The sequence below is a fragment of the Zerene cesonia genome, chromosome 18, assembly GCF_012273895.1.
Source record: "Zerene cesonia ecotype Mississippi chromosome 18, Zerene_cesonia_1.1, whole genome shotgun sequence".
Taxonomy (NCBI): domain Eukaryota; kingdom Metazoa; phylum Arthropoda; class Insecta; order Lepidoptera; family Pieridae; genus Zerene; species Zerene cesonia.
In genome coordinates, this window is record NC_052119.1 from 6,839,662 (window position 1) to 6,849,654 (window position 9,993).

A 9,993-nucleotide genomic window follows, 5' to 3' on the forward strand; every position below is an offset into this window, starting at 1 on the left:
TCACGAATGTGATTCCGGTGCATTTCTTATTTATAACTTATTGCATTCCAATCGAGATGCATACCATCAGATAATTAAGTCTCTGTGGTGCAATTTTGTACATTGCCGACGCGGGAGTACTAAAATGGCTTTTTATGCTTACCGAAACCTTTTGTACATTTGCAATGAGCGTACATGAGAAATTATTTGTTTTCAATGCTAAAATGTGCGTTGTTGTATGTATGTTGTATAATAAGTAGCCAGTGTCATTTCATGAACGGATTAATATATATTTTGCCTTAATTTTTGCCGGCTCTTCTCTGTCTGTAGAAAATGCTTTCCGAACCGGTGGTAAATGTTTAAACTATAAGAAATGTAAAAAAAGCAGTGGTGGCTCAGTGGTGAGAACCTCGGACTTCAAAATCGATAAGTCGGGGTTCGAGACCGGGCGAGCGTGCAGGAAATAAATTGATTTTTCAATTTATCTGCGCATGTGGATAACATCACCACTGCTTAAACGGTGAAGGAAAACATCGTGAGGAAACCGGCATGTCCGAGAATTAAAAGTTCGACGACATGTGACATCTGCCAACCCGCACTTGGCCAGCGTGGTGGATTATGGCCTGAACCCTCATAGGAGGCCTGTGTCCCAGCAGTGGGAACATATATGGGCTGATGATGATGATGATGATGATAAGAAATGTAATTTAATACACAAATGTACAGCCTAGCTTTACATGTATAAATATGCGATAATATAACGCCATTGAAATCATTTGTAAATTTAAATTAATCAATTAAAATCAATTGTAGAATCAATTGTCGCATGTGTGGTCACTTGAATATTTGAATAGAAAATATAGCGTTGCTTTGCTATAACTTATTTATATTAATATAAAAAACAATTAACGTGTAATGAAAATGTATACTTTGACACATTTGATGTCCACCATAATTTTTCTTCTGTTCACAATTTTCATTCAGAAAATAGTGAAATGTTTTAAATGTATTTAAAAAAAAGGAAGGATTACGATTGAATGATAAATTCTTGCACTGATGATGTCACTAAGCGATTTAACAAGACCAACCGATAAGCGTTTATCAGCAAATGCGTCATATTCACAGGTAGAACAAGGGTTGTAGAACAAAAGGAAACAGCAGGAAATACGGCTCCTCACCTACTTTAATGATAAATATTGCGTGGATAAAGATAAGGCAAGTATGGTGTTAATCTATATCGTTTGGTTAACGCGTGGGAATGTTGATAATAATATGAAAAAAAACTAATCAGCACCCTTTAAATATGTTATGTTTACGTCTCTATGACTTAACAGAGTTCCTATTAATTATTTATGCATTTATGAAATGGCGCTTTTTAGTGAGACATAAAATAGATAATGAATATCAACATTGATAAAAAGCTAAGATAAGATTTATTAACATTTATTCTTTAGCTTTTTTATGATTAAAGAAAAACAAATAAGGCAAGCAGCGCCATGTTTATAAAAGCTCGCGAAGCTCGCTCCTGTTCATGCCAATCTCGTGGTGAGCAACTTGTTGCTGTTGTGAACTTTTGTTGGGACAGAGAGCGCTATATCGTGTCTCTCTGTCAGGGGAGGAGCGTAGTGCGGGGAGCACGCCGGCAGCCGGTCGGTCAACTTGCCGAACGCACTCCGTCAGTCAGTCGGCCCGCACGCTTTAGTGAGAGCGGTTGTGTAGCGCTATTTGACGTGAACTCGAGCCGTTATGTGGCGTGTTTCGAAACAAGTTTGACGTGAACTTTTATAAAGTTTTAAGTGCAGCTGGATAGTTTAGAAATGTGCCCATATGAAGAAGTGACTTTATAAACAGTGATAGTTTAAGTGAGCAAATAAAAATGTTATCGATGGGATTATTTACATTGTGGTATGCGGCCTGGTGTTGTATATGTTCAGGGGCCAGTGCGGCATCTTTGACGAGTCGAGTGGCAGAGGCACCTCAGGAGTGCGAGTGGCAGCGTGTGTCGGGCGGCGCGGGCGAGCCCACACGGGTGCAGCTAGCGTGCTCTCTGCGCACCGCCGCAGGCGCCACCGACCTGTTGGCTGGACTGAGCACTTCACAAGCGCAGCGAATAACCGCGCTTGATCTGCACTGCACCGATGTTCTTCTATTTGAAAGCTCTCTTGATGTTGGTCGGCGAAAAGAGGAAGGAACGGAACTTTTATCTCGATTCCATAACTTAAAAGAGATGAAAATAGAGTCATGTAAAATAAGATATGTGCCCTCGGCAGTGTTATCACCTCTGAGTGGATTACGCAGTTTGACTATACGTACACATAACACGGATTGGTCAGCGATGTCAATGGAGTTTCATCGGGATTCTTTTCGAGGGCTTACCGATTTGCGGTATTTAGATTTAGGAGATAACAATATTTGGATTCTTCCTCCTGAAATATTCTGTCCTCTTTACAATTTAAAAGAATTGAACATAACTCAAAATAGACTTCAGGATATATCGAACTTGGGATTTTCTGACTGGGGCAATGGGCCAACGGCGCCCGGTAAATCTTGTAATACAGTACTAGAAACACTGGATATGTCGCAAAATGAAATAAGTGGTTTACCTGATAACGGATTATCTAGTTTACGCGCTCTTCAGAAGCTACTTTTACAAAACAATAGAATATCAACTGTTGCAGATCGTGCCTTTGTGGGATTAAGTGATTTGCAGATTCTTAATCTGTCAACGAATGCTTTAACTGGGTTACCTCCTGAAATGTTTCAATCATCGAGAGATATAAAACAAATATACTTGAATAACAACTCTCTTAGTGTGCTTGCGCCCGGACTATTAGAAGGATTAGATCAGTTACAAATATTGGACATGTCTTTTAATGAATTGACAAGTGAGTGGGTAAATAGAGACACGTTTTCCGGCTTGGTTCGATTGATTGTTTTAAATTTATCTCATAACAGAATAACAAAAATCGACGCATTACTATTTCAAGATTTGAATAACTTGCAGTTTTTAAGTTTGGAATTCAATAATATCGCTCGTATAGCCGATGGTGCATTTGCTAATTTAAAAAATCTTCATTCCCTCTCATTAGCCCATAATAATATTATTGAGGTTGATACTAGTCATTTCTCGAACTTGTACGTGTTAAACCAATTGTTTTTGGATGGCAATAGAATAACCAAAGTTGATATTCGTTCGTTCGAGAATATAACGAAGTTACATGACTTGGGATTAAGTGGTAACCAGTTGTCAGAAGTCCCAGAAGCTATAAAAACGTTAAGATTTCTAACCTCATTGGACTTGGGCATGAACAGAATAACAAAAGTATCAACTACACATTTTGAGGGTTTGGATGATTTATATGGCCTGCGGCTTGTTGGCAACAAGATCGAAAAAATATCAAAGGACACCTTTGCCGCTTTACCATCTTTACAAATACTAAATTTAGCTTCAAACAACATTGATCAAATCGATGACGGTGCTTTCGCATCTAACCTACAATTAAAGGCTATTGGACTTGATGGTAATAAGCTAGTGGATTTAAAGGGCATATTCACTAACACGCAACCTCTCGTTTGGTTAAACGTATCGAATAATGAATTATTATGGTTTGACTATAGCCATATACCGACAAACCTTGAGTGGTTAGACATGCATGAGAATAAAATAGAACGACTTGAAGATACATACGGCGTAAAAGAAACATGTAATGTTAAAATGTTAGATGTCAGTTTCAACAAGATTAGAAATATCGACGAGTTTTCATTTCCAAGTAGTATCGAAACTATAGTTATAAACAACAACCACATTGAAAAAATAAATCCGGGAACTTTTCTTCAAAAGTATAACCTCAATAAAGTTATGCTTTATTCTAACAAGATTAAAACTTTAGACGTTGGGGCCTTTGCGATATCATCAGTTTCCGAAGATAAAGATTTGCCTGAATTTTATATCAGTGAGAATCCATTTGAATGCGATTGTACAATGGAATGGTTACAGAGAATTAACCAATTAAGTGATCTCAGACAACGCCCTAGAGTAATGGATTTAGAAAGTGTAAGATGCTCTCTAACTCATTCTCGAAGCGAATATGATATGCTCTTACTGGAAGTAAAATCATCGGAATTCTTATGCGAGTACGAATCGCACTGTTTTACTCTATGCCATTGTTGTGACTTCGATGCCTGTGATTGTAAGATGACTTGTCCAGATAAATGTACGTGTTATCACGATCTCACCTGGAACTCCAACGTTGTCGATTGTTCGAGTGCCGGCTACGATCACGTGCCAGAACAAATACCAATGGATGCGACCGAAATTTACTTGGACGGAAATGATCTCAATGAATTAGGAAATCACGTATTTATTGGTAAAAAACGCCTTCAAGTACTCTACCTTAACAATAGCAACATTAACACCATAGAAAATAAAACGTTTAATGGAATAGAATCATTGCGAGTTCTTCATTTAGAGCATAATAACTTGGAAGTACTACGAAACACACAGTTTACCAGACTTCAAAATCTTAATGAGCTTTACTTGAGTAGCAACAAAATCAAAGTTATAGAGAATGACACGTTTAATTATTTGCCGTCACTGGAGTTCTTAGACCTTGACAACAACGGTTATGTTGATTACATGCCATGGAGAGTAATTACGGATAACAATCCACGCACGCGTGTCTCTGTAGATGGTAACAATTGGGTGTGTGATTGTAAAGATGTGGCGCAGTTAAATCAGTGGCTCATAAAAAAGTCAAAAGATACCGAAAACATGATGTGCTACTTCGCTCACGGGCAACCTATGAACAAAACCATAGCCAATGTAACTAAAGAATGCAAGACTGAAGTTACCACCGAAGAAACGGGAACGGAAACCCTAAAAAGGCTATTCATTGAATCAAATGACGGTGTAGAAAATTATATACCCTATATAGCAGCTGTATTAATAATTACTATTATACTTTTACTTATGTGCGCTTTGCTGTTCATGTTTAGAGAAGATTTTAAATTATGGATGCATTCGAAATACGGAGTTCGAGTATTTAGTTCAACTCCAAAGGACATGAACGACAACAAGAATAAACGTTTCGATGCTTTCTTTGTGTATAATCAACGTGACGAAGACTTCGTGACTCGTGCAGTGAGTTCCGAGCTTGAGAATTCGGGACACACATTGTGTCTACAGCATAGGGACTTGCCGTTAATCGAGAGACGTTCAGGCGATAGTCTAGTTAGTGCTTCAGAAAGTTCCAAAAGACTAGTGATAGTTTTATCGATAAACTTTTTGCAACATGAGTGGTACGCGCCCGAATCAAAAGCGGCCGTACAAAGTGCAATTAATTCAGTGAATGTTAGGCATAGGCGACAAAAAATCATCTTCCTAGTGACGACAGACTTAAGTGCCATAAACATTGATCCAGACTTGAAAGTGTTGCTTAAAACGTGTACAGTGATAGTGTGGGGTGAGAAAAATTGTTGGGAAAAACTAAATTTTCGATTGCCCGATGTGGACGTGACATTACCCAATCGGACGCTTCATAACGCGAGTAGTACGAAATGTGGTAACAGGGAGGGGTTTGGGAGACATGGGAACTTAAGGTACACGGCGCCTCCCACTTCTCATGATCCTTGGTATAAGTATGGGATGGCGCCACCTATACTGATGATGTCGAGTCCCATGCACTCTACCAGTGCTAGTGCCGAGGTGTCGGCTCGCAGCACGGAGGACGAGACGTGCTCGGTGGCGAGCAGTGAAGGTCGGCCAGACGACCGCTTGCCCCATCACCATAGTTACGTATCCATAGATAACCATCAATGCGAAGAGCGACCTTTAAGGCCGGCTCAACAGATTCCTATGTCGAACACAAGGCCTAACAATGTAAGAAAGACTTATTTTGTATAAAACCTAATTTTGTGATTATGTAAATATTGTTTTTAGTTGTTAATATAATTATTATATCGAATCTAATTTCTATATAACTTGAATATTTAACTTGGTGCTGAAAGGTATAGAAACGTAACAGCATATATCGAATTTGTAATATAAACTCTACTTAAGTTAATACTTGAAGTATCTAGTTATGTTCATACAATGTTTTGCATTTATAAATAATCGTACCTGTGTTATCATGACTGTCGATGTTATTTGCCTTTATTTGTAGTAAAGTAAAAAAATGCTAGTACATTCCTCATTTTTACATAGCCTATTATTCATAAGGTCCCTGGTCGTGTAAATATTTCGAAAGTAATGACTAACTTGTGATAATTTAGGTACTTATGTGAAGATACAGTGAGAATGAGCCGTGTATTATATATAATGTACAAAGATAATGATTTATGATTAATCTTTCGAAGAACTGAATTGTACCCTAGTCAATTGTAAATAAACATCGTTTTTAATAATAAGCATATAATTTGTGATGTAATTTTTAGCTAGATTGTATAAAACAACGTATTTATTACGCTTCCAAATGCAGAGTATAAATAAATTAATATTTTGTCTAATATATTGATTTTTATTTCTATCTTTTCTTAAAACTATTACTAAACTCATAAGCAGTACAAATATCAAATATACCTAACTTAAAATTTATATTGTTATATTGTTTCGATATTGCTATCAAAATATATCAAAAATCACATTGAATTTCTTACTATTCGATCAACACACCTCAATTAGTATGTTAGATGAGATAAAGGGCGAAGAATCGAAAGTTCCATCGTCATAATCAATTTACTAAATCACTTTATTCGCCCGTCCATATTTGGATGTATAAATATTTATTTTATCTAAATTGATCGACTTGGATAAGATCACAGTGAGGCCTAAAGTTTTAATTTTAAAGAGGCCGCGACAGTGCGCGCGCGCCGATTGCCCGCTGCGAAAGAATAAAATAATAAATCATAGTTCGACCTATGAATAAACAACTTTAATTGACTTCATACATAATTGTCTTTTCATATTTGATAGGTGAAAGAGAGTTCAATGTAAATAACGATCATAGATTTGAATAGTATTTTTGTACGTTTTACATGTCGCATCTATTTAATAATTACGTATAATAAATTTCACTAATATAGAAATATTATCCAGAAAATCTTGTTCAATTCATATGCAAAAATCCGCTTTAATTCTTTTGAATATGTTGATAGGTAATTTAATATGAAAGATCATCATATTTCACAATAGAAATGCTTATTCTTTCTTTACATAAGTTTTTATTAGAATGCGATACAGTATACGTTTATAATAAAAAAGTACAAGCTTGTATTATGACATTGAATTATTATATTCAAATTTAATTGTAAATGTTTTATTGTAAAGTCCATATAAGATTTATTTCATTTTTATTTTTTACAAAAATAACGTCCGTAGACTACACGACGAAAGCGAATATCTTAATTATTGTCTGTAACATGATACAGCTGGATATCGATATCGTGTGTTGTTTTCATTTAAAGTTAAATCGTGTCTATCGATTCCACCCATGTCTTGAACCGTGGGTCATCTATTTGCGACGACCATCCCATACTCTCATCACCTTTTTTCTTGCAATACGATACCCCGATCGTTTTAGACGCCATCTAAAACCAGTTTCAAATGGATGTGGGACATCATGAACGTAGCTGGAAAAATATTCAATGGAGAGGTGACAATTGATTATGTGTCCGGTGGAGACAAAAAGCGGAATGCCTCGATTAGTTACGCGACGACCACGCGTAGGATGCCAAACAATAGATCGCTCCTTACTTTATGATTCTATAAACATTTATGTCCCTATAAACGGTCTTTTAGCTTTTAGTCAAAGTTAAGATCCGATGTTATCGACCCCTGACAGGTTTATTTAGAGTTAAACATTGCGTATTAAAAATAAATTGGCAAACTCATTACGCGAATTGATTTGGCGTGACTGAAGCTAGCAGCGAGTCAATTGCTCTTTCTTAAGAATTTTAGTATCCCATTCTGAATGTTACGCAACCTATTTGAAAGTCTCAATTATTTTAAACTCGTATATTATTTGTAATTTATAAAATTTTATAGTCGAAAATCTACATGCCTGAAGCTATTGCCATAATTTTATATTTGAGTACGGAGAAGCAGCTAACTCGTAACCAAAAGTTATGCGTAGGATGTTGCGTCCATAAAAAATCCGTTATAGCTTTATAAACAAATAATATATTCATTAGATACTTGTCATAACTTGGAACGTTCATAAAACATGCATGCTTTAAGTGAGATGTTTTTCAAAGTATCTTGGGCAAGTTTGACACGAGCTAAATAAATACTTTTAAGTATTCATTATTAATGCTTGAGCAAAAGAAATGATTTTCGCGTCCTGTTAATTCAAAATTTTGACCTGATTAATTTTTTTCTATTCATATATATATATATATATATATATATATATATATATATATATATATATATATATATATATATATATATATATATATATACATATATATTAAATTAATCCTATTTCCCTTGGTCACGCCATCACGCGTGAACGGCTGGACCGATTTTCACCATTTGAAAGCTGCAATTACACTGAGTGAGGTAGGCTATATATGTAACACGGGTGAAACCGGGGTGAACAGCTAGTAATTAATAAAAATGAAAATGGGTGTTGTTAAAATTCCATTATTTAGTAAGTTCTAAGTAAGATCTCTTTATATATTCCTTCTTCCCCTATAATAAAATAGTATTTTAATTAAACATATTATTTTGCCACAATAAATTTATTGGTAATTAATTACCTGAATTACAAAACATAGGAAATTAATCGAAAACACTAATCTTATTAAATATTTAATAAGCGAATAATTAGTCTGCTAATGAAATTCTTTATGTCTAAGAATAGTCTGTGGCTCATAAAACATAATACGCTTTAACTTTCTTTCATAGGCTCAAAAAGAATTAGCATAAGAATATTTCTCACAGAAAATATTGATTTCTAATAGTGAAGATATAATGTTCTTATGTAAAAGTAATGTTACAAGCACTCTATTTTAGACTTGCAACTACATAGTTTTAAAATCTGAGTATAAAAAGTAATACATAGTTTAATAAACTGTTTAAAATCTAAATCCTTACGCAATAGCGCAATAGCGCTTACTGTGTCAAATAACTAAAATATTTTTACATTATTACGTGTCATTTTCAGATAGTTATACGTAAAAAGAAAACTTTGTGCCCTTTTTATGCACAAGAAGTATGTAGTTAATGTGGAAAATAAGCGAAACATGGTATGACTGTTTGGAAAAATGTAATATGAGTTAATATTTATAGTGACACTACGGCCATGAGTTCTTAAGAATCTCATGAAGTAAACAATTCAATTATCACTTTTTAATAATTTCAATATGTCCATATGCACAGCACAGCAGTCGTCAGGCACAAAGAGAATAGCTTATATAATGCTATACTAGATCGATCACAGTTCAAGATAAAAATTTTTTTGTTTCGTTCATTCTTAGAACAAATAAATCGAAACTGATGTAGAAAGATTACCATGCACATATAGGTTGAACAAAAGTTATTTTAGGTGTTACTTATACCTATGTATTATTTATTTAAAGCAAATGGACAATTATATATTAATTATAAAATGTATTTGAGCAACAATTTTTAAGTATTAAATCGTGTAATAGACATTCAACCAAAAAATAATTACATAGGTCATAACCGAAATCAACCTGTAAATTCAAATAAATGACTTCAAATAAAGGAATTTAGACCTTACTAATCTTATAAATGCGAAAGTTTGTAAGGATGTGTGTGTGTTTGTTGCTCTTTCACGCAAAAACTATTGAACCGATTACAATAAAATTTGGTACGTAGATAGCTGGACAACTGGAATAACATATAGGCAACTTTTTATCCCGGTATTCCTACGGGATACGGACTTACGCGGGTGAAACCGCGGGGCGCAGCTAGTACTTTATAATTTTGTACTGGGTGAGCCTATTTTAATGATTTTTTTATTTGAAAGCTGGTGCTTCCCTTCTCGTGTT

General features: G+C 35.0%; 1 protein-coding gene across 1 annotated transcript; it reads left to right on the forward strand.

Moving 5' to 3' along the window:
- The first annotated feature begins 1,667 nt into the window (after positions 1 to 1,667).
- LOC119833820 (toll-like receptor 6) lies at positions 1,668 to 6,484 on the forward strand. Its single transcript, XM_038358011.1, has one exon. The coding sequence runs from the start codon at positions 1,856 to 1,858 to the stop codon at positions 5,879 to 5,881; it is 4,026 nt and encodes a 1,341-aa protein (XP_038213939.1). The 5' UTR covers positions 1,668 to 1,855; the 3' UTR covers positions 5,882 to 6,484.
- Positions 6,485 to 9,993: the final 3,509 nt, after the last annotated feature.